The sequence below is a fragment of the Sylvia atricapilla genome, chromosome 3 (assembly GCF_009819655.1).
Source record: "Sylvia atricapilla isolate bSylAtr1 chromosome 3, bSylAtr1.pri, whole genome shotgun sequence".
Classification (NCBI taxonomy): Eukaryota; Metazoa; Chordata; class Aves; order Passeriformes; family Sylviidae; genus Sylvia; species Sylvia atricapilla.
In genome coordinates, this window is record NC_089142.1 from 101,950,546 (window position 1) to 101,976,665 (window position 26,120).

At 37.9% G+C, this 26,120-nt stretch overlaps 1 protein-coding gene across 3 annotated transcripts in view; it reads right to left on the bottom strand.

Annotated features, from left to right (window-relative positions):
* GPCPD1 (glycerophosphocholine phosphodiesterase 1) overlaps positions 1–26,120 on the bottom strand; it is a 41,120-nt gene that overhangs the window by 4,943 nt on the left and 10,057 nt on the right. For 2 of the 3 annotated variants that reach the window (XM_066316444.1, XM_066316445.1), the window contains exons 3-19: positions 24,019–24,103; positions 23,001–23,094; positions 16,680–16,755; positions 14,803–14,844; positions 13,539–13,662; positions 12,463–12,706; positions 11,271–11,433; positions 11,047–11,179; positions 10,741–10,795; positions 9,061–9,153; positions 7,929–8,006; positions 7,063–7,102; positions 6,248–6,309; positions 5,308–5,373; positions 4,350–4,486; positions 3,452–3,587; positions 2,963–3,123 (exon numbers count right to left, since the gene is read on the bottom strand). In XM_066316444.1, the coding sequence (XP_066172541.1) occupies positions 2,963–3,123; positions 3,452–3,587; positions 4,350–4,486; positions 5,308–5,373; positions 6,248–6,309; positions 7,063–7,102; positions 7,929–8,006; positions 9,061–9,153; positions 10,741–10,795; positions 11,047–11,179; positions 11,271–11,433; positions 12,463–12,706; positions 13,539–13,662; positions 14,803–14,844; positions 16,680–16,755; positions 23,001–23,094; positions 24,019–24,103 (1,789 nt within the window). Of the gene's footprint in view, positions 1–119; positions 249–2,962; positions 3,124–3,451; positions 3,588–4,349; positions 4,487–5,307; positions 5,374–6,247; positions 6,310–7,062; positions 7,103–7,928; positions 8,007–9,060; positions 9,154–10,740; positions 10,796–11,046; positions 11,180–11,270; positions 11,434–12,462; positions 12,707–13,538; positions 13,663–14,802; positions 14,845–16,679; positions 16,756–23,000; positions 23,095–24,018; positions 24,104–26,120 lie in introns of those variants that run through there. The other variant, XM_066316446.1, reaches the window with a different exon arrangement.

Consider the following 26,120-nt stretch of genomic DNA (forward strand, 5'->3'; position numbering starts at 1 on the left):
AGGCCTGGATGGGGGGAAGGAGTGCACTTGTGTTCTTTTCTCTGCCCCACTGAGATCAGCCTTTTCAGATTCTTAGCATTTGTAAGCTTCCCAGATTTAGTCTTGCGGTTTTTCTCCATGCAAAGCAAAGCCAGACCCCCCTACCTGCTTTTTTTTTTTTTGCCCAGTGCTTGGTATCACCAACTTTTGGTATTCAGGACACAGTTTTTCTGCCATCTTCACAAGTGGTTACAGTGTTTTGGTCAATTCTACATGGATGATTAAAGTTTGGAAAAAAAGATCTTACAGAAATAATCTCCATGCACACAGGTCATAATCTCAGAAATAACTGTGGCACAAAGTAACTCAGTGCCACATACAAGCAGCTTAAAATTCACTGAAATTCCTCTATTCACTTCCTAGATTATTCAGGTAATTAGCACTTAACATGGTGTAAGCAAAGATCTAGTAAAGAGCAACACAATATACCATATTTGACAAGTATCTGGACTTGGCCAGAAAGATCCAGAGAACAAAAATTCTGCAGAAACCATGGAAGAAGCATCATCTCAGTTCAGCCCTGGAAATATTCTGGAATTTGAGGACACAACAAAAGCATGGCTTTACACTAAACCAATTACTGCAGTCCCTACTTATTTCTAGACCCTGGAACAGTCATGTACATCTCTCTCTCTCAAGTTCTGCCTTTTAACTTTAGTTTTACATTTATTTCTAAACTCCAAACAGCATAGAATATGGATGCTGACACCATACCTATTTAAATTCTTAATATCAACTTCAAGCCTCAAATGATCTGAAATTATCTGATCACTCTTTAGCCAGCAGCTCCAGCTGTGAGTGGAAACGTTTGCTGCCAGATTTTACATTCCTGCATTCCAGGATCTGCAGGTGCCACCTGCATTTCAAAATGTCCACTTTGAGACTTCTGATGCAACTTTCACAAAGTGTCACATCCTGAACCTGTATTAAGATTGAATTCCATTTTATTCACAGAATTAGTAAAACTTGAAAAGTAACAAAGAATTGCAAAGGAACATTTCATTGTTTGTTTTGGCCTAGAGAAAAATAAAAAGGGAAATTACATTTAGAAATTACACTTGACAAGCCTGCAATGACAGGTTTGGAGTTAATACTAATATTGGTATTCCTCTCCAAAAAATGGGAAGTTGAAGTGGAAGTGACAGAGGAGGCAGGCAAGTGAGAGGAGAGATGAACACTATTAGGAATCCAGATGATCTAAACAGTGAAAGAAAGATAAGAAATTTCTGTTCAGTTAAATCCACAAGGGAATTCAGCCTTCCAAGGAATTGGCTGGTGATCAAAAAGTGAAGTAAAAGCTGTTCTACTGTCCTACCACAACTTAAAACACTCCAAACAGTACAACAGGACACATAAGGTGACATGCAGCTGACTTGCAGCCTCGACATAAATGCCACAACATTCAAGTCGTGTGGAGAATCTAAAGCAATAAAAGCAACATGAAGTCAGAAATGAGGCTGTCACCTGCCCCACTGTTTTACCACAGTGGTGATTGTCTCCTGTACAAGGAATAACTAACAACTCTGGAAGACTGCATTAGCAGACATGAGATGAAGAGACATTTTACCAACACCTTATGCAGCAGTGTTTGATGAAAACAGCCCACCAATAATGGATCCCTTTAACCTATGCATACCACAGAATAAAATCTCATTACCCTGTGATTGCACACCATGTAGTTAGAGGATTGTTTCACCTGCTTTCCAGTGCAGAGGTATTTTTATTGACTGAAGGGGGTCTCAATCCTGAGCTGTGGCAGCAAACAGGACTTAGGTGCCCGTGTCTCCTGTCTGAAGCTGATCTCCTGGGTAAAAACCTAATTATTCTTTTTTTTAATGCCAATGAATAAGAGACATTCTCCTTGCACAACACAAGAAGTGACACCCCTGGAAAACCAGAGAAGCAATGGAGCCACCACCCTGGAAGGACCCTCAGCAGTCAACAACAGATTGAAGAGAGTTAATTATATTTTTTTACACTAAAGGCCTAGAGCAAATATATTTGATTTCTTGCCCCTAGATATGATTAAACTGACTTTCAGTTTTTACTTTATAAAACAGAGCCTTTGACAACTATTGATCCTCCTTCCTTTGCTTTTTTTTTTTTTCGTTTGTTCGTTTTGGGGGTTTTTTTAGGTAAAACAATATACAAAGACAATACTCTTGCTAAAGCAGAAGGTTTGAAAACCTTCTGTAATTTCAAAGTTCAGTGACACTTAATGTTTTCCCAATTACTTCCTTATCTATCAGAAATTTTAGTTTAAGAAAGCTTTTCAAATTAAATTTCATCTCACAATAATGATTTTCTCATCTTCAAAGACAAAAGATCTAAAACTTTGGGGTTTTGTAATCAACCAAATAACACAACACCACTTTTGTTCAAATATTTAACACAATATTCTGACGTCTCTACCTGAATTTTTGCATGTAACATCTGCTTCCTGAAATGAATAATTTGGCAGTTTGCCCTGGAGTCACTCCAAGCTAATTTTAATAGGAAAAAAATGTGAATTCACAGCTTTGAAGCACAACAGAATGTTGTGTTAACTATTTCCACAGCTTAATGTAGAATGCTGAAACTTCCAGTCAAACAACTAAGTAACATTTTCCTCACTGTATCATGTACATAACGTAAAAATTACTATCATGAATATCAGTAGCACTTTAAATGTGTATGCCATGCACTAGTTCTTTAAAGAATCAAATTACATTTACATTAATCTCAGGAAAAACAGAAGTTATTTTGCTTCATATCTACAACTGAAAGAGTGGGAACTGATCTGGGTTTATGGAGTCCCTGTACTTTCTGTACCCAGACCACCAAGGAGCACCATGAAATTTCACTAGAATCAATTTACAACAGTTTCTTAGCCTGATGATAGTGGTGACTATGATTATTATTTTTAAAAGCCACAACTAATTACCTGTCATATATTAACCCATGAACACCATATTCTTTCAACCTCTTCCTGTTATCTGGGTCATTTGCATCATCACCCCACGAAAAAATAACCAGGCCTTTGGAGATGGCCCGTGTAATAAAGGCTGGATTCCTCAGCAGGTCTTCAGAGTGCACATTAATTCCCTGAAATACAGAAGACTCCAATTAAAATCCATGTTTCTGAAACATTTACATCAGCTTTTTTCATCTTTTGACACTGACAGCTCCTTACCATTTCATCCGTAATAATAAAAAATTGTTCAGTACAATTGGGGAGTTTATTTATAGCGTTATTTTAAAAACATTGTCTTAAAAAACATTTGGAACAAGGGAAGGGACTTTCTTTGGTAATTACCCAATATTAGTGTATGCCTTTTGTGAAGTTAGTTGTAATTTAAAGCATTAGTGTCAAAAATGTCAGATTTCAAACAAGCAGTAATAAATTAGTTTGATTTTGAACCTATCAGCTTACCAGCAAGTTTTCAAACTGTGCAAAGTTAATGGCAATTGGAGTTGTGCGAGATCTGAGATCCATAAGCTCTGGATAGAGCTGAGATTCCCCTTGGGTGAGAAATAACACAGGGTACTTGTTTTGCTTATGCCGGATCCTGTCAGGAAAAAAATGCACAAGTAGCAAATGAAAAAATAAAAAGTGAAAAAATAAAAATTAGATCTCACTGTTTTGAGGGAAATTCCTCTCTTTCCTGTATGTTCTTCTAGTTTTCTAGCTGGTGCAAGATGTTTAACATCAAACTGTGTGACAAACTGCTCAAATGACTCCTTTTGCCATTGCAGGAGATTATTTATTCCACACAGGTTAAGGGAAGACAGGCTTGATGTTGAACTCTGCCTCACACCCTCAAAATGCTCATATATATAATCTCCAAAGGCCATTTAATTCTGTAATTTGCTTCTCAAATGCACAGATTGATGGTAATCATTTAGATCTATGATATAAATATGGTTAATATAGAGTCCCTAACCTTACTAAAGTATTTTTCAAGTTGGATGCTGTAACAAGATGATTTGTTCCTAATTAGGCTTGCACATCCCTCAACTATGACTGAAAAGACTTTGGGATACCAGAAGAAACCTTAACCTTTTTTGTTGTGCTAAGAAAGAGTGAAGCATCCAGAAGAAAGGCACTTGACAAAAACATCCACCATGACTTTGTTCTCCTGTTTATTTTTGGCTCATTTCAGATGGCAAAGTGGTCTCAGTTGAGTTCCCAACTATTCTGGCACTCAAATTTTATGTCTAAGCAAAACACCTGTTATTTCCTGGTGTGTATTTTTAAATACAACAAAAATTTTACCAAATAAAAATCAATTTCAAAAACAAAGTACATTATTTCTCTCTTCTTAACTTACATTGTACAAATATCTGCATGAAAAGAAGAAAACACAATTCTTCTTTCTCCAGCATTTATCAAAACAGTTTTCAGAATGATATCTAGAAAAAGGTTCATATCAAAGTAAGTTGACAAGTTGCCATCCCATTGTCCATCCTAGAAAAAGAAACCAGAAGTTGGAGTCACTTAAATGAATAGTTACTAAAATTATTTTAACCAGCAAAGGTCTCTGAGTCAACCTGAGCAAAGGGAGAATTCAGCTGGCCAGTCTGAGCACAGAATCAATCCTTCAGTCTGTTAAATGCTGGTTACAGCTCTCCAGGACTGACAGCCTGAGAGGTGCAGCTGAATTCTCACAGCAATAAAACCCACTGCAAAATTCTGTCTCCCCATGCAAGGAATGCATTCCTAGGAAGCCAATTATAGCTTCAAAACCACAAAGGAATCCCCTGAAGCCCAGGAATTGTATCAGCTACTCTCTGCTGTTATTTCTAGCACACTGACTCCCACCTAGCACTCTCCTCAGCTTCCTTCCCCCACTCCAGCCTTTCCAACCATTTCCCTCTGCACTGAGGGCTGCACAATCCAGCTGCTGCTGACTAGAAGGAAGCAGCTGCTTGCATTGCTGCACCATGGTGTAGTTGCTTCTGCACTGGGCCAGGAGAGGTTGAATTGCATTTTCCTGCCTGCCCTGCTGTGATCTGTTGACTTCAAAAAGAGCCTGCAACCAAAAGCAGTCTGAGCTGCATTACGAACTCCATCCTATAAGTATTTTTTTATCATTTAAAAAGTTTGTTCATTTGTTGGAGTGGCGCTACTATACCCCAGTTTAAGAATAATGCATTATTAAAGAAACAAAAGGCACAGAATCCCACAAAAATTATGCCTTTGCAGCTCATAAATTGTCACATCAAATGACAAGCTTTAGCCATGAGAGTATTCAAGAATCAAAGTAGATCACATGAATGTTTACTCACCCTTTGTTGGGAGATCCATTTTACTTCTATGTTGAACCCAACATCTTTAGAAACAGACTCTAGGACCTGAAAAACATTTCACTATGAAGAGACCCCACAGCAAAGGAGGACAACAAAGCACACTATGAAGGCAATTGTTGGGAGAATACATTGGAATTTAATGTTAATGGTGTCTAACAGAATTAAAATCCCTAGATGTTTAACATTTTATACAACACACATATACAGCCTTTCCTACTCCAATTTAAAACTAATGAATACATAAAAGTGGATAAAATCTTAAGGACAAGATTTCGACATGGCACAAATGTGAGTCAATTCACCTTAATACAGGTAGGAAATGCCCCATTTGTAGTCCTAAAAAAATGGATTTTCTTTCTCCAAGAAGTTCTTTTGAATGCAAAAAGCATCATAAATATGAAATCCAGGAGCTTGCCCTTACGATGACAAAAGTTCTTTCAAGTGAAATTCTTGTAAAGAATTATTTGCAAGGTGATTTCAAAAGGTGGAGCTCACACACACCAGTCCTAAATGGGAACACACTGGAAATTCACTCAACATTTCTCAGTGTCTGGCTCTGAGAAATGGCCAAGACACTGCGAGGAACTGCCAAAGGCCAGGTGGGGTTTCTTTCAAAATTAGAAACAACTGTCAGTGCATTGTAACAGGCAATGCCCAGATGTTAAACAGCTCTAAAACTGAGAGCACCCTGAGCTACACTGCTTGGCCTCCTGAATTCAGAAGCTTGAAATACACAACACAGACTGGTACCTGTAAGCAATGAAAACTCTCCAGTGTGAAACAATAAAACCCCTGTTCTCAGTTCCAGTATTGATAGCAGAGGCCTAAACCCAAAAATCAGTATCCCTTGCTACGTGTGCAAAGCTGAAAGTAAAATACAGGTTTTTCCCCAATCATCTTGCTCATATTCATCACTTACTCTTTGCAGGGAAGGAAATGGCTGAGTCTCAAAAGCAGAGTTCTCTTCCTCTTTAAAAGATGCTGGAAAGAAATATGAAATATTGAATTAAAACAAACAGAAGAATAATCCCATTAATGACAGCAAAAAAGACTGGCTCAAAATTATAATGCCTTTAGGAGTGAACAATGCAATCAGGTCTCCCTTTTGATCAGCTCCACCTTCTCCACTAACACTGACATACTCCCATGATGGTGTTGGCAATTCCTGGCTTGGAATTTAAAACCTTGCCACAATATGTATCAGAACGGCTTCTCCCATCCCTCATCACTTCACTCAGTGAATTACATCCACAATAAGCCTTGGCTATCCAGCCTTATTTGTCTTATTTTATTTTACCTTTTCTTATACAGGTAGTGTGTGTGAGACAATTTACTGTCCCTACAAAGGGGATAATTAAGGCCAAAAATTTACAGCACTGATAAGACATCCTACAGCAGTTACCAAAGTTCTTGTCAGCAGTTCTGAAGAGCTGAAGGCACAGTTGGAGAAGCATAAGATTGAAACATTAGTGGCAATTTTGTTGTGATTATTCAGAAATATATATTGATCTATATATTTGCCTCCTACCCTTCTGTCCCTGCTTCCGAAGGGAGTAAGTTCTGTTCAGATACCTCCTTCCCAGTACAGAACTCTACAGCATGCACAAAATTAACTGCACAAGCATTTAGAAATGTTCAGGACAAATGTGATTACAACAAGCAACTGCAACCACAGAATATCTTTATTTACATGGCAATAAATCAATCCCAGCACTCCTCCAAACTAGTACATACCATTGTGATCTTTTACTTTCAGGGCCGTCACGTGAGCCAGCTGAAGAGCATAAGAGCAACATTAACACTCTGCCCACATCTTCCTACATGTAAAATGTAACTAATTTTGCTTGTAAATAGGTCTAAAGTTTAAAAGTATATCATAGGCATAGTTTCAGTAATTTGTAAAAGAATAAAAGACATACTAGTATACATCACTGTTTTCTTTCAAACTTTGTTTTAAGGATATCAAGAAAAGCCCAAAATTCAGAAATCATGTTAAGGGTAAACCAAATACAAAACTATAATTCAACATCGAGATGTGAAGAAGCCTGAACATTAATCCCTCCTCTATGTTTCAATCCAGTGCAGAGGGCTGACCTGTTTTATATTACAGTCACACATACTGAGCTAGAATCAGGCCAGACACAGCCAACTCCCCTGCTCTATTCAAATCCTCTCTCCACAAAAAGGAGCAGACCAAGTAATTTGAAGCAGAAAGAATCATAAGGTTGTTGGACCAGCCAGATGGTTTCCTTGACTCAGGGCAGGTATCTCAGCAGGGTCTTCAGCAGCCCACTCTACTGACTTTTTTTTTTTTTACCTTGACAGGCCACTTCTATTTGGAAGGTAGAGCAGTTCTACATAGTCCATTTAACATTTAAAAATGACATACCATATTTCTACAGGATAAAAGTAATGACATTTATCCAAGCTGTAAAAATGCAGCAAAAGTATTTTTCCTGGAATTACCTAATTGTTCTGTTTGTACAATTTTTAAAATTCTGCTCTCCCAAACCATCTGTAGTTACTCCCAAAACCTCCAGGCTTCATACACCATTTGAAATTCTACACACAACACATTGTACTAGCCAAGGTAACAATACCTTTAATAACTGCAGCTGATCGAATGTGAGTTCTTTGACTGCAATCTCAAACAGTTCCAAAGGCTCTGTGTCCAGTTTCTTTGAAGAGAACCAACACATAATTAAGCATCACTGAAAACACCAAAAAAGCCTACACACTTGTCATATAGGAGCATTAAAAGCAATTAATGTTTCCTATTTTACTGATAAAGATACAAGTGATATCTTATGATTAAGATGATCAGTTTTCACAAGACAACACAGGCACTTAAAAGTATAAAACAGATGTCAATTTAACAAAAAACGTGTTTGGTCCTTCATGCAAGTCAGAGGCTTTGAAGTTCTTTCTCAAAACGTTAGCATAATTATTCTGTAAAAACTTGACTGGTAATGTAGTCAGGAAAGATGTCTGCAAGTGAAGAAATGCAGTAAAAAATATTCCAAGGTAGTTCAGTTTACTGCTCTTTATCCAACATCTCAGAAACTAATAAAAAAACCCATAAATGTCCTGGTGCAAAACTCACATACAGACCACTCCCAAAACAAAGATCTGGTGTCAATAAAATTCCGTCCATTTCTCACTTCCCCTCTTCACTAAGACAATACTGAGTGAAGACACACTGAATATTCACCCCCCCGGTCCAATTTCCACTTCACAGCTGTTCAAAACCAAGCTTCTTCTCAAGTGCAACACTGCAGTGGGTGTGGGAGCTTGAAGACACAAGACTCAGTGCCAAGAGCAGTGTGCTCTGCAATCTCTCTCTGGATTCACTGCCAGAAGCAGGAGGGGAGATAACCACAGCAGGACAGAATGCAAACATTCAGGCCTGAGCATGAGAGAGCCCCATAGTCATGACTGAATAGAGCAGAGTTGTCTGCCTTTTTTTTTTTTTTTTTTCCCCAAATCTTAAGTCAGAAAGAAGCTAAACAGTAACTACAATGTGGCCTTGAAGAGTGCCAAATCAGGCATCTGAAATGCTGCTGCTACAGCTTCAAAAGGAAAAAAACTTCCCTGCTCTATGCACAAAGGAATGCTGCATATTTATTCCCATTCCATCCTTTGACTCCCTGAATTATTTTTATGAGAGCTTGACATTTTACATTTCAAGAATGGGCATATTTATACATAAAACAGAGACATTATCTTCTTTACCTTTTTCATGGCCATGCAGCATGTGAGATCATGGTATACTATAGGCACATGATCCTTAGAAAGATGTACATCAAATTCCACGTAAGCTGCTCCCTGCAGAGAATTGAAAAATACACAGAAAAAAAAAAAAAAAAAAAAAAGTCCATTAACTAATTATGCACAAGGACTACAGAGCTGTATGCAAGTATTGCCAAGTATTCACAGCTCCTGGACATCAAGCAGAAGTTGAATACAACTGGCTGTTACCAGTTAAATCATGCTCAGCAATGGGTTAATAATGAGGAAAAAATTATATGACAAATTATCTTAATTACCATAATACAGACATATATATATATATATCCGTATCTATCTTGCTTAATCTTGTAAACCCTCCAGTAAGATTTAAGTCTTGTGAAGCTGATTACAGAGAAAGAACTAAGATGATATTTTTAGACATAAATGTTTTAAACACAGATGACTTTGAGGCATCTTCCTCTCTCCTCCCCACCACCACACCAAGAGATAAATGATGACTCCATAGTGCCAAGGCTTTAGGGAGACATTCCATAAGGGAACAAACTGCTGAAGTGAGTACTGTAACTAGTGAGTAACACAGTAGCAATGTGTTCAAACCTCTGCAAGAGTAGAAATAGCTGCATTCAGCATTCTCCTGCCCTTTTCAGCTCTAAGATTTTCTGGTAGGCTTTAAAAAAATGAAGAAAGATCCAAAAGCTCTAAGTAAATCTTTTGGAAAAGAGGGAGGGCCAGCAAGAAAGAGAAACACAATAACAGGTTTGAGGTTTTTACTTATACTGGCTGTCTGCAAATCATTCCTTTGAAGGCCTCCAGGAATACCATTTATCAATTATCACTCTGACACCCACTTTTTCAATCAGCACAGAGAGAAAAATAGGACATGGGGTTTTTTTCAGCCCTTTTCTCAGCAGAAATATTTCCAGTGGTGGCTTTCAGCCTTTTCAATCTGTAAAGAGATGAAAGCACTTCTCTGGTGATGCTGCTGATGACCTGACAGCAAATTTCTGCCTCAAGGCATATTTCTTGTGAGCGCTTTAAAAGCTGTCTATAAATCTGTAGTGTTCACTGAGGGATTAAGAACTACTGTTCAAACCAGGAATTTAGCAGCTACGGTTTTCAGTTTTAACAGTTTATCAAGATTACTGGAAGGAATAAAAGTGACCACCACCTATCACAGAATTTAGGCACATGGAACTATTATTATCTCCCAAACTGCAAGTTCTGTCTTAGGATTTCAAGTCTTTCCAAACAAGGACTGGTTTATTCTACCAGCTCAGCTCCCAGGTGACATTTTCACACAGCAAGTTTCAGCACACAGCAGTGCCAGAGCAAGGTCTTTGCCAGCTGAGAGGATGCTGACAGACTCCAGCAGTGCCAAAACTGTATTCATTTGTCCAAATTCTCTGTACAAGGTTGAGATTAAAATTCTCCCTGTATTAGAATACCATCAGAATATAATAAATGGAAGTTTTGATTTTTTTTAAAGGGCTTGAGAATGAGAATCTAATCTACTATTAAATTCCCACAGCTCAGGGAATTTCCACAGGGATTTTATCTAATTTACACCAGTGCAATTACCATTCACTGTATTGAATCATGCAAATTAAGCATACATAGCTTGCATTAGACTGGTGCTGTGTGTATGAAAATATGTGTACATACATGACTGGCAGCACTCCTTAGGGATGCAATGGTGTTCTCTTGAACTTTAGCAAGCCTGAAACAAGAGCCAAGAAAAAGGGTTTGTTAGATGCAGAACAGCACAGAACTGAAACAACAGAAGTACAAATCAGAAGCTTTTCTTTGAGAGAATCAGAAATGAAATCAGAAGTTTTTCTTTTAGAGAATACCCACAACTTGATACTGAAGTAAATGTCTGTGGGATGCAGCTTTTTAAACTGTCCTCTTCTCCAGCTGAAGTCAGTGACACAAATCAATTTCCCCAGTTTAAAATGCCAACCAACTCACTTAGCTGTTGTTGTGGAATTCCCTGCTCCCCTGTGTCCAACATCCAGAGTTGTTCTTGGTTTCCAGTATTTAGCATATGAAGCCTTCATGTCACAAGTGTATCCTTGGATGGGTTTGATAATGATGTAGTCCACTGCAAGAAAAACAGCAAGGCAGCACATGTCAGGACACAGCACCTGGCTTTGAGAAAAATCATCTGCATCTGTTGCCAGCATCAACTGTACCTCTAACTTTTCCAATTGTCTTCCTTGGGTTTCTGCTCATAATAGCAAGTGTAAGAACTCCAGCACTCTTCCCCAGTTCTGCGATTGTGGATGACAGGAGGCAGGCAGAGCCTACGTGCCCTGGGAGCACATCATCTTGTACTACCTTCTCGCCTAAATCTTCCTAAAAACAGAACAAACAAAAACCCAAAATCCCTGCTGTTAGATGGGAGTGAGAACCCTAAACAAACTCTTCTTGTTTGCTCCTCAGGCCACGAGGTTTCTTGTGTGTTACCCAAAGCACTAATTTCAGCTAAAAAAGTTTAATGCAACAGTGAGTTACAAATTACTATCAGGAAAATGAAAATTTTGACAGAAATCTACAAAACTCACATTTTTCTTTGACACCCTTTACATTTGATAAGCTTTTCAGAACAAAATAGCATGCATGGAAAAATCTGTCTTTCAAAATGCGCAAGTCCTGTTTAGAACAAAAATTAACTGGAATAATATTTATGTTTAAAATGCTAAAAAACTTGGTATGCATTTGCAGGGAAGAACTAACACACAGAATGTGCACTTGATCATAGTCAAATTCAGGAACTGTGTAGACACTTTACAATTATGACTGTAAGTGATCTTAAAGGCATTTTCAGACCAAAAAGAGAATGCTTAAAAACCTTTATTCTGTGTAAGTTGCTTACTTTCAAAGAAACCTTACAATATTAAGATCTTTCTGGGGAAAAAAAATAGTGCAAAATAACAGACACTGTAGTGAGAATCCAGTTTTAATCTGCACGAGTTAGTTCAGAGAAATCTCTTTTGCTTATAAGATAAAAATTTAGATTCAGTAATTGTAATATAACCAGTTCATAGATACATTGTCCAGGTTGAAGCAGGAGAAGTATAACTTAGCTCTGACAAAGGATTAATATCAAGCCAACTCTGATACCAAAGCATGCAATACTGCACACACACAGATTCAAGTCGAATTTGTACTGACTTTTAAACAAGCAGAAGTGAAAAGCTTCCTGTGCTACATCAAGAAGGCTCACAAAAACCTTTCTATAAACGGGCTGGGAGTCAGCAGTCTCATACTCATGTCAACAAACCCAACAGATCAAGAACATCAGGCAGTAGTTCTGTTCACAATAACTGACTGGAGCACCAAAAGGCAGAATGGAGTTGTTTCTTAGGGGTGGAAGTGACATACCTCAAAAAAATCAAAGATTAGCTCCAAGTTGTCAGGCTCCATGGTTTGTATTGTGTACTCTATCCATCTGTCTGGCTGCAGGGCATAGCCACAGTCTGGCTGAGAGTGCCGACACTTGTAGTCGTTGTCACTGATGATGGAGAACTCCACCGTGTTCGCCATCTTCTGTGGGACAGTGGGGGATGTCTTCTCCTGGCCCTCCTCATCATCATCCTTCTCTAGGCCTTCGAGGGTCAGCTTGACTCTGCCCAGCCACAAACACAAAAGAAATGGTTAGATCACTGCAGTGCCTTTGGGAATGAGAAACATTTGGGAAGAAGCTTGAGCAGAAGCTCATGTGATACAAGCATTCTTCTCAACTCCACCACTCACAGAACAGAACAGGCTCAAGAGTTTGCAGCCACTGTCTAAATCCTATTTTAGTCAGATTTCAGTGCTCAAGTCACAGCTGGAAGTTGAACCTGGGTGAATATGAAAACTCTGCTAGAGGTCTGAGAAGCAGCAGCCTTCCAGACTGTTTGGGCTTCCAAGCAGACAGCCTCCCTGCACAGACTGACACACCTAAAGCCAACAGGCTAAGGAAAAGCACTGAAAACAGCAGTCATCATCAAGACCAAGACTTGAACACTGGTGGCTGCTGGTATGTCTCTCTGACAAGGAAGACAAATATAAATATAATATAGGCTGAAGTAAGTAAGTCCATTGAAAAAATCCTGAATGAACGTTTGAACTGAAGAGATTTGTGAAAAATCCTGGACTGAGAAGCATAAGCCTCTTTCTAAGACTCAGTGTCCTTTATCATACACAGCAAACCTTCCAGACAAAATGAGTTATGTCAGTGATGTAAGTATACTTGAGCAGAGAAAAACACCAAATTGATTTAAGTATCAACGTAAGAACTCTACAGTTCCAGCCAAAAAGTGAGAAACACCAAGACATGTATGGAGTACTTTAACACTCGGAAATTGGGCAATTAGCAACCCAAAATGAATTGAAAGGCTACATTAATTAACTTAAAAAAATACTACTAGTATTGACAATTAACATGAGGTAAATTGAGATGAGCAGGCTCTTACCTAAACCTTGATGTTTTAAATTTCTTCTTAGATATCAGCACAGGGGGTTTCTCAGAATAATGCAGACGTAGCCTTATTTCTGTCTGACACGTCAACCACCCAGCATCCACAGTTTTAACACCATCTATCAAAAACCAGACAGAAAGGAGGAGTTACATTTTAGTAACTAATTTTAGGCAGATCATCTTCCAGATAATCCTCCTCATCACCAGCCCTGACCGACAGAAATGCAGGAAGTTTGGTGCAGCCTTTCCCCAGTGTTTGTCAACTACCCAAAACAGCCAAAGGCTACTGCAGTTTTCTGCTGGCTCTCAAGGGGATTAAACAGGAGCAATGATCATGTGTGAACTGCCTGCCTGCAGGACAGCACTGAGCAACATCCCCTTGTCCTGGGATGTCTCAACACAAGGAATAACACTGACAGGAACTCTGAAGGTTCATGAGCACTTAGAGGCTCCACGTTTCTGGTAAGATGTGTGTCCACTACCTCATCACAATCAGTGCCAGTAAAGCAGTGCAAGTCTGCAGGACAGGGAACAGCAACAGTTCTGATGAAAAGCATGGGGAATCCTCAGCCTGAACAGCAAAACAAGGAAAGCCTACAAGCAGGAGGACCAGAAACACAAGGTGCTGAAGCGAACCTCATGGTTTTGAGGAGCTCCTAAAGAGCCAAAGCCATCCTTTGATGAGGATAAGAGGGGAAAAGAGAAAAGCTTGAAGACAAGATTTATAAGGTATGATAAAGGGTTCCTTTCAGTGTCAGAGGATTGAACATGAAGTGAGAGGTGGGTCAGAACTGTTGGAAGTGAGACATTTGTGCACACACAAGAACATGAGGTGTGGGCCCACAAGAACCTTTTGGCAGCTGCATCTCTAACTGAAGAGGCAGAGTGGGGTACATTCAGTGTGAGTGATGATTTTTCCAGGCATGAGGAGTTCTTCTAAGGCTAGGTATTAGAGAAACCTGTATCTATTCTGCATTTTCAAAAAATGCATGCTCATGATTTAAAGTTCCCAAATTTCAGCCTTTAACACCATCAGGGTGACAACACTTCCACTCTGCCTAGCAGCCTTTTATTAACATTAGAAGAGCCTGAGTGTGAATTCACAAATGCTGGATACAAAAGCAGCTGTAAAAGCAGAGGAAACCATCATAGGCAATTCTTCTCAAAACCTATCATCTTAAACATTTTTCAATTACAAGACTTAACCTTGTTTAAATTAAATTCATGGTAAAGAAAAAAGGTTAATATATCTCACTTACTACAGATTCCAAAGTCTCCATCGTCGACAGTAATTTCATTTTCTAGAATTGAAAGGAATGGAAAAGAATGCAAAAAAGTAATTAGCATTCATATTTAAAAACCATTACCAAGTTAAATTAATTCTATTTTTCCACTTCACTTCTAAAAAGTGTATCTAAAAAGAGGTAAGAAAACTGAAACAGACAAAGCAGCATGTTTTCTGCAACCTTCTATAAATACTTATCTCAATTTATGGTTTTTCTCAGTTTCTGCACAAAAAAACAAACCAACACACAAAATACCACATTTCACTCCAAGTAATCTGAACTGAGAGTAAAAAGGTTGCACAGTTTTCTGGCTTGCTGCAGTACTTTGCTGATAACTACATCCCACTAGTATCTAAGATGTTTTATTTGTCAAAACAGTGTCAAGGACATTAAATTTTCTTGCAAACCGACAAGAAAGTTGCCCTGCTGCACATTTAAAACTTCTAAATTGAGTTAGTCACAATTAAAATGCTTATTCTGCCCATGTGACAGAAACCAACCTAGCACAAAATACTGAAACCACTCACTTTACATTTACTTTTATCCTTACTCTTTCCAATGCTTTAGGAACTAAAATCTTAAGGCACTGAGTAAATTCACCAGCATTAACAGAACTGCCATAGTCTAAACAAACCATGCATTTCTCAAAACATAAAACTTCACATAGTTTTGCCTCTATAATTGTTAAACTCTTTTTCTTCCCTAAGAATCATGTGGCTCCTAGCCTAATTCCTTAATAACCACAGGCAACAATTTAGGATCAAAATGACCCAGTGCTAACATACTGTGTTTGCTGCATTTTCTTAAAAGCTGCTCATGAAGAACTGAGTTATCCCTAGGGGGGGGAAAAAATCCCAATTGTTTGGAATGAGGTAATCTAAATTTAGAGATAAAGTCTACATCCTAGGAGAGGATAGGCTGCTTCTCTTATTAGTTACTGACAAATACAGAAATAATTTCTTACAGGAATAAAGACACTACTAATTCAACTGAAATTAAAAAAAAAAAAAAAAAAAGGCAAGCAAAGGGAGAACAGAACGTGATCATGGCACTATTAATGACTGACTAACAAACAGTTTCTTTGATACCACCTCCTTTCTAAAAGACATTTTTTCAAATAATTAGAAAGCTTCTTAACAAATGTGAACTTCTACGTGTGGAGAAAATAATATTTTTCCTGTGCTGGAAAAGACCGTGCATAAAACATGCCATAGCAGCATAAGAGGTCTAAACTACAAGCTATATTCAAAGGTTATTTCAGTCACTATTAAAAACCAGACTTTCTCCCCTGCTTTCAGAAAAGCATTAGTAACTTCTATGTAAGTCTGCATGCCATCCTTTATTTCAGCAAAACTGCTGGGTAATTAAGTCCATTCATGTTTCTATTTTCATTAATCCATTTACTTAAAGAAGCCTAATTAAACATTTTTGGTTTAAAATTTATACTAATTAAATAGTGCTTAAATAAAAACAGCGGTGACTTCACACCCTCCCCCCCATTTTCTTTAAAAAAGATAATATGGATCCTTAGTCTCAAAGAATTAAGCTTACAGAAAATTATTACAATTCCAAATTAATAAAAAAAACCCAACCCACATAATCTTAAGGATGACAGCAAAGAATTTCACATCCACTCCATTTTGAAGTCACTTATGTATATATATATACACATATATATTTTGAGAGTAAGGCCCATGTCGTGCAAAGAACAAGTCTATACCTCCCACACATTAATCAATTTAAAGTATTAAAAAAAAAAAACACTATAGCTATCAATCCCTCTAAACCAGTGTGCAGCATATCAGCAATCTTATGCATATGCCTCAAACAGATGCAGTTGATGCCCATACCTAAAGGGGTAATTGATCGTGGTTGTAGATGAGTCTCCCACGTGTGAACTATGACTTCGCAGGGACCATCGATAGTCTGTAATTTAAAAGTTAAATGTCTGCAATAATGTCTTTTGTTAGAGCTGACTTTGTAACCCATGAAGCTGTTTGGGATGGTTGTGAGCTAAACTTAAAGAGATTTAAGGAAGTAACAGGAGAAGAAGAAGAAAGAGAGGGGAACAGAGAGAGAGAGACTGAAGCAGAAAGAAAGAAAACAGATGAAGCTTCTTACCCCTGCAACTGCTGATGACTCTGTTTGATGTGTTGTGAATACATATGACAAAACTTGTGACAGTCTGACATGGCACAGAAGTTACATGGAATCATTAAACCGTTACTGCTAACAGATACTCTGCTGGACTACTTTAGTTTCCTTCTGACACACAAAAAATCTCCTGAACTCATTAAGAGTGTTCACTTTGTTCTCAAGATACAGCAACAGTTAATAGAAAACAAACCCACATCTTTAATTCCAAACAGCACTCAGCATCTACTCATGCACATAGCAGTTGCAGGGGTGGGCTCTCCTTCAAAATTTGCCTTACTAAATTCAAGTATTATAAACCATAGTTATTTTAGTTGTGGTACTGGAAAGCAAGTTATTTACCATCTAATTGAAATATAAATAATTATGTGATTGAACCAGCCAGCAATGAAGGACCTGCAGTCTATTCCAGCTGGAGCAGGATAAATTAGATTCTTTCATTAAAAAGAAATATTGTCCACCAAAAGAATACATTTGTTGAAAAAAAAACAGTCAAGCTCAGATAACCAGAACAGTAACACAATCTCTTCCTTCAGAACAATTTAACTCTGAAATAGCTTTCAAAGTTAAAGCTTTTAGGTAAGCACAACTTAACAACAGAGAGAACATGCCTGATTCCCAGTTTGGTCACCCTGAGAAGTCTCCCCTAGCATGGCACAGTTGTTACTATCAGATGCCAAAGAGCTGCAATTTGTCATTTGGATGTTTTGGGGCCCAAGTAACTCGTTTCCAAAAAAATCTGCTACTATTGCCAAAGCCATGGAAACTTCAAGGCCAGCCTGTCCCTTAATTTAGGTTCTTGTTTAAACAGATTTCAGACCCACAGGGACATCCAGACAAGCTTCAAACTCAGCAGTGTAATTGCTCAGGACTGTAATTCTTTGTACCATTACAGCTCACCCAAGAAATTCTTTACATGCAATGGGATTTCTTGACACACTCTGACCATGTTTTATGTCCCATGTCCTTGGGTGAGTTAATAGGAAACACCAAACATTCAGCCAGTGCTCAGTAGGACAGGTTTGCTCTGTGAGCTTCAGATAAAGCAATCTTTCTAACGAGTTCAGAGGCATCCACACAAAGATCAAGTCAGAATAAAACACAGATGCTTAGTTATGTCTTAAAGACAGAATGCATGTAAAATATAAATAAATTATATGAGTGCTTTCAGTTTATTTCTGTTAAGGGGCAGTTTTTTCCCAACTTCTCACTGCTGCCACAATGACCACATTTGGGATTTCTGGAGAAGTAAATAATGAGAAGTTCCTTTCCCCCTCTTCCACAGCACTGTGGCATTTGCCTGTCACAATGAGAGTTTCTAAAGCTGCAAACCACATTTGTCAGCAGGGAGGCTGCCATTGACTCCCACCGTGCAGGCATGCAAGATCTCTGACAGCCAAACACAGCTTTAGTTTGTGAACCTGGGCAATGCAAATCTTCCTAACATGGATTAAGCTGTTTCCCTCAGAAGGTAAGCAAAGGTTTTTCCTTGTAAACCCCTCCAACACATTTTATGAAAACATCAATTTATTTCTTACACTATCTAAATTTAGGTTCTAAAGTGATGAATGAATTTGAATAACATTATCCCAACAGTAAGGACACCATGCTGGATACACTTAGCACCATCTCCTCTCCTGAAGGGAATACAATGGACTGATTGTGCATTTAATCCCAGGAACCCTCAACACTTTCCATACTAAGAAGAGCCCAGCAAAGCTACCTGGAAAAAAAGGGCAATCGATTAGAGAACAGGCACAGATATCACTAAGAACCCTCTCCATCCCTGCTCAGACCACCTCTGGGCTTAAAAGCATTCACCTCTGGGCTTAAAAGCATTTAAAAAACGTTTTCATTACATGTAACAGGAGCCATTGTTACAATGAGGTCAAGACAGTAATGTCATTTCCGTGGCATATACTGACCACATGTGAAAAGCAGCCCAGCTGAACAGCAGAACTGAATGATGTGTCATCAATATTAATAATATGGTAATGTTCCCTAAAAGGAGAGTCTCCAGAGCATAGTCTTAAAAGGGCATCTATTCAAAAGTCACATCAAGCATCTTGTGGGCAGTACACTGAGGTAAGTGGCACTGTGGATCCTTTTCCACTAATACAGACACTTTTATTTGTTTTAAAAGCCCGCACAAACATTACGTTGCTCGATATTGATTAGCTAAACAACTAATGCAATTTTAAAGCTTTTAAAGGACATTCCAGAACTTTCATTAAAATTCTAGTCCTCTTCCATGATGAGAAGCTGGGGCCTCCCTCCCCAGCAGTCATTAGACACTTTCGAAATGAAGGGTCAAATGCCTGTCTAGCAGAATGGTTCAGAGGTTAAAGCAGCTGCACCATCTGCATCAAGGGCCTTGGGTACCCAGCACAATTAAATAATGAAAACACTTCTGTGCATGTTTAAATGGTAATTTAGGAGATCAGTTACAAGGTTCCTGCTTTAAGGCAACAAAATAGAATAGGCATTAGAGTGGGGAGGGGAAATCCCAACCCAAATCTTAAAAACACCACACAAACACATTTATCCAAGTGCACTTCACTAATTAAAACTATCTTTCAAGAATAATAATCCACTCCAATAATATGAAACAGCTAAATTAGACTTAATTGCTAAAGCTGCACTTCTGACCAAAATCTCTCTGGATTTCTGTGCCATGTAGAAGACAATAATTAAGCACTAAACTGAATAATTAAAGCCACTCAGCCATCATATCCAACTTGCAAGGCAGCAGCACATAAAAGTCACCTGGCAGGAAATGCTGAGCTCACAGTAGAGATTTGACAGCTCTAGAACTTCCAGTAACAGTTTCACACACAATTTGCCATCTCAGCAGATAATAATGCCTTCGTTACCATCACGATAACCATGGGTTCTTAATCTACAAAAAGCTTTTCCAAGGCATTAATTACTGAGTCTAGGTCTAAGTTTCACCTTTATGACTACAGTCCAGGCACTACATGGATTTATTTATTTGCATTTAAAAAAAGTAATTTGAACTCTCATTTGAAACCTCAGAAAGTGTGAAAAATGTCCTCCAATCCAGTTTTTGAAGTCCTGTCACAAGCAGGTAGGTTAGTTATTTCACACTTGCCTTGAATGATTACTTACAGTTAAATACAGAACAGCTGAACAGAATAAGGTGTGTATGTTCCTTACTGAGGTTTTCAAATACGCATCATGCAAACAATGCATGAGAATTATTCTTCTAAAATCTAAGAGATACAGAAAACAAATCCTAGCCAAGGGAGTTTTGGTGTGTCTCACACAAACCCCCTCATAACCTGCCACAACCAGAAAGTGAGTATACAATAAAACCCAGGAAAAACCTCACAGGGAGCTCACTGCTATCAGATTATGTCCAAGGAAAGAACAATCTCGAGCTTATGTCTTATTTCATCCAACTGTGGGTATTTGTTTTTCCTTTTTGAATGCTTAAGATCAAAGTCTGTGCAACACAATAAAATCTCTCGATATGCAGGAGCCAAGACCTGACACAAATTTTATAATAACATGCTCTTTGTGTATGTATTTGCATTCATGCAAAAATTCTGTGAATTTCAATATTGAGTATTTTTTTAAAACACTGTTCTATTTACATAACCACAATTATGTTAACACCAATGTGCTTCATTACAAACAAGACTTTCCATTACATCATACCTTCCCTTCAAGTAAAAAAAAATTAAGATCAAATTATTATCTTCTCACAGGGAGAAAAAGACTTAACTTCTTTTTTTTTTTTTTTTAATAAAATGTCAATGGTTCTGTCTATTTTCACTTCTAGCTTGTAGCACTACTATGGGTAATCTAGGAATTACCACTTCTCTTACATGTGTAAATATGTATCACCCCCATCTTTGCCACCACGTCCAATTCAAATATCTTCACAGAAGGGAACACTAACTTCAGCTGAATCTGTCATCAGCATGATTTATTAATTATGTGAGGTCAAATTCATCCACTCAGACTTGAACATATAGTTAGGATTACATTGTTATTTTACTGTATAAAAAATTAAGTGTCAGAGATCATATAATGACAGCTTGTCAAATTTAGGAGATTAATCACATGCAATGCCTAATGAAAAAAATTCTGAAATAAAAATATGCAGAAGAATTTAACTTAAAATTATCTTTTCCTTTATGCTAAAGTTCCCCATGTACTGTCTCACTCGCAGTATATGTTATTCCTGTTACTGTATATGATATTCCTGTTACTTTTTCACTGTTCTTCAAGAGTTTACAAAAAGAGGAAGAAAAGATTGCACCTGGATTTCTTTTCCTCAAAAGACTGCATTTTCTAAGAAATAAAATCCTGTGCATGTAAGAGGTACAAGTAACACCACTAAACTGATAACCCTGTTAACCCCAAGAATTTCACAGACTTTGTTTTGTAGGGTGAGTTCCTTTTTCCCTGCTCTTTATTGCTGGTATTGCATAAAATTCCTACTTACCTTGGCAGACTCTGCATCACAGGGTGCATCAAGTGTGCACGATACAGAGCACCTACTCAAAGAAACACACTCACCAACACACAGGGTAAACTTTTGCAAATGGTAAAACAGGAATTGTATTGTCTGCTGTCTAGGGCTCAGCCTCTGCTCACTAACTCTGCTTTTTCAAGGGTGCTATTGCTTACATTTAAACTTAGGGGCATTTGCACAAAAAACAATTTTTTTTTTTTTGCATTAAAAAGTGTAAGAGTCTCATCAGAGCTGCTGAGCTGTGAGAATTAATCTACTTTTGGACTCAGTTTGACCTCAGCAAAAGAAATCTATTATTGGCTTTCCCTTCTTTTGCCTCAGAGTACCAATTTAAATACCAGTTTCTGACTGGACTATTTTCACATGCTGTAATGAAAAAAAACACAGAACTGTGTTTCATTTGAAATTAGTGTTCTTCACTGAAATAATACCTCCATCAAATGTGGGGGTTTTTTAGTGAAAAAAAGAAAAGGTTGACAAAAAACTTACATGCTCTTGACAGTAATTTGAAATTTTTAAAAGGTACTGATGAGATGATTCTGTAACTCCTTTGCACATTTAACTACAGCCTTCATAATCCCAGTTTCAAGAGGGACTAAAACCCAGGGTGAACAGCTACAGGATATTAATAGAATAAGAAAGACAGCAGAGGCAGTATTAAATTTCTTAAGGTTATTACAAAAAACAGTTTAAGAGTAGCTGCTTTATTTTCCCAACTTAGCCCAGCTTTTTCCTGGATTCAGCCTCATCCCATCTGCCCTAGTGCAACGTTTACAAACCACACACTGCCACATACATTAAACTCTAATTTATGTAACTTCAAGTCATGTGCAACTCTGACATCAATACCTGTAAAAACACATCAGTCTCTGACTCTTGAGTGGCTTTTTTTCCCTCCAAGTTATGCAAATACCAATATACACAAACACACAGAAAACAATGGGATGCCTCACCCCTTGTTTCACCTTTTCACTTCAAGGGGATTAATTTAGGTTAATTATGCAGCACAAAATCTGGGTAATTCTTCTCATGCTTCACAAAAATAAATTGGCAGTGATTTTAAAAATTTTCAAAATTTTAATGTACCTCCTACACTGACCATTCTTCTCCTATCACTATAGAGATCACATACTATTGCATTCCTCCCATGAAGCACTTGAGATCCATGTCCTGCTCCATATTAAATTCTAACTATGAGAACTTCACCATATTATTTAAGTTTTATAATAATGTCAGGGATTTCTTTACCACTGAAATTTTTAGAATACTAACCCTGGTTAAAAAAAAAAAAAAAAAAGAAGAGGATATAATTGAAGTTAATAGCATATGCTCATGTATTTCCAGAGGTGAAGTGTGAGTATTTCCACAAACATTTTAATGTTTCACATGTTGCAATTCAAGACTTAGTCCTAAAAAACCTCACGTTTAACTCAGGAAACTCTTTTTTTTCTTTCAAACATGAGAATTTTTACTAGGGATGAGCCAACTTACAAGTAGAAAAGGTTGTACATACCTTAGGTTCTAGAAAGTAGCCTTTAAAATACCGATATTGAACAGGAACTCCTCTAGGAAGCTCTACAGTAGCTTGCCATATTTTCTCACACAGACTGTGAAGACAAAAAAAAAAAAAAAAAAAGAACCAACCAAAAAAATAGTTTCAAAATACAGCCTAAAAGCCACCTCAGACACATGTCTAAGTGATATTCTAAAACACAGTCTAATGTATTGTTGCAAGGGAAGTTATTACAAAGTACCTCAGCCAAACCTGCACAGAACAAAGGATGTACTTAGAATTGAAACTGAACTTTTGATGGACAGACCTGAAGTGCTCTAAGAGAACAAGAATCCTCCTCCCACTGAACAGATGGGGAAAACATGGTGAAGTGATTCAGAGACTCATCCAAGATCACACAGCAAGGCACTGACAGAATGACAAACACAGCCTGCAAGCCCTGTTCTCCTGCATCACAGAGCTGCCATAAGCTGGCACCATTTTAAGGAAATACTGAATTATTCCACTGCATTTAAACTTTTTTATGTACATTCATGCTTATACACACAGCCTCTCCCTTTAAGAACTTGAATGCAACTCTCAGTTTAAATAACCTTCTCCCCATCACTTTCTAGCACAATAATAACTTGTTCATAGTATTTTCTTTTTATCCTACACATCTCCTATAACCTGCCACGGTACTGAGAATTGCCCCAAAGCAGTTTCTTACTTCAAATACCTACAGCTAAACTACTGAAATGTCAGCCACAACAGCAGAAGCATCATCTGCAGCTAGGAAAGCACACCCAAGTTTCATATTTTCTTAAACATACTCCTAAGCATTCAAAGTGCTCAAGGGCAACACAAGAAATTCTGGAGTTCTACTAACAGTACGTGCAGCTCAAGAGTTGACAGACTCAAAGTCAGGATAAATTTGTTGCTCCAGAACTCCAGCTACTTCAAATGGAACAATTAAAAAATTTCAAAAAAAGAAGAAAAAAAATCTCCCCCCAAAACCCCAAAATTCTAACCAACTTACATATCCTCAGTCTTCAGGACCACGGCAAGCTGAGGGTTCCAATTTCCCAAAGCACTGCAGCTCCCACATATTGCAAAAACCTCTCCTGAAAAATCCAAACAGAAAAAAAAACCCACAGTCATCATTAGTCCAGTCTAGATGCCATTAAAAAGTACAGCCACAGTCAAACTTCCATTTATTTTAAATATACACACCAGAATCACTCATCTAAAATCCCTCCTGAGCAGAAAGGAATCTTACCCCACCCAAAACTCCAAGTGCATTTTCTTTACCATCCCAAGCACCTGAGAGAGGGACTGTCAACCCCAGCCCTTAAAAGGGTTGGTTTCCAAACCATTCTTAAGGAAAAGTGTTCAAAACATCTCTGGGAATGTAGCAGAGAAATATTTACAGTAAAATGTTTCCTCTCAAAACAACACAGTTATTTTCCTAGATACTCTGTATTTGTTAATGTATGTCCATATTCCCTCAAATTCATACCAACGGTTTAGAAAGCACAACAAACAGGAGGTTGCTGGCATTATTCCCAACATACCAAATTGATTTGATTCCCAAGAGAAATAAAGTTAATTTTGCTGCTCTGCTTTCAGTTTTTACTGGACATCAAAACATAACATTGTTGCACCAAAAAACCCACATGAAATTGCCACACTTATCTTAATGCACACATGCAGAACCCAAAAGTCACAACAGTGTGTTTAATTTTGGGATATCCCAAAGTGACCATTGCAACTTACCCTTGTTTTTAATATAAACCCTATATGTATCTGACTGTAAGGACAATAATGATAAATACTAATGGAATGAACAAATATGTATTTTGCTCTTACAGGGTTTTTCAACAAGACTTTTAGACATAATAAAAAGCTGTTGCAGAATGAGACAATATTAAGACAAAATAAAAAGGAGTACAGTTAAGCACCACAAAAGAAAGCATCTCTGACTTACATTCTGTTCTCAAAGTGAGTAGTGTGGGATTATTACACAATAACAATCCAGGATCCCAGTGGACAAGCTGCATGCAGCAAGTGTACACAACCTTTTCCTAAGGCACATATCACACATGACACTTCCAAGTGCACAGTTACAGTTTTGAGGGTGTCCTTATGTCTCTAAAATTGTGTCCTTTTTCTCCAGTTAAACTAATAAGGGATACTACCAGGCCTGTCCATGAAAAAAAATCCTCTACAGACCCAGGGGGTGGATAAAGTCTACAGAAGACAGAAAGTAAGACAATTTTTCTCTGAAAGCAATTTCCCGAAGCAATTTCAGGTAACACCAAGAACTTCAGCCCTTTTTTAAAAAAAAATCTTTTGCTCATTTTGTTAGAAAAAAAGAAGCCTGAGCTTTCTGGATGCTCACTGTAAGCACAGAAATGCAGACAAAAATCTGCATTATGTCATATCTAGTATGCAATTGTCTACATCAGATGCTTTCTCTTTTCCACCCCATCCTGAGGCACATGATTTGATCTTGCAGGGAGGAGATAAAGCATGGAGGGAAGAGCACCTGAACACCACACAGGTAGAATTTCTGAGTGGAGATATTAAAAAGAAGCTAAAATGCTTTTAACATCCCGTGTACACACAGCCAACCTTTGAAGGGCCATCTAATTGTATTCCTTTTAATATAATTAGAATTATATTATTATAATATTATAATGATCATGATAATGATCATTCTATATAATAATTACATGACCATACATATAATATATAATAATTATATAATAATACTGTGTCTAATGATATCTAATAATTATAATTCCAGCTGGAAGAGTTCTCTGGGCTGCTATTTTAAACCAACTGTGAACATCCAGTGACCCCCTCTCACTCAGTAAGGCATCACACACAAAAGGCAATGCCTGAATAGGATGTGCAGCTACCCCTAAACTCCCTTTAACTGCCCTGAGGCTGAATTAGGGTTTGTAAAACGCTGCCTCATTTATCCCAGGAAAGCCAAAGTGAAATGCAGGACAAACTGCCTTCCCATGGGCAATTCTGAACACGGGGGCTTGGGTTGGGTTTGTGTTTCTGGTCAGGGTCCTCAGCTTCTCCCCTCTCCTTGTCATGGAATTCAAGGCTGCTCCTGGCAGAGCTCCT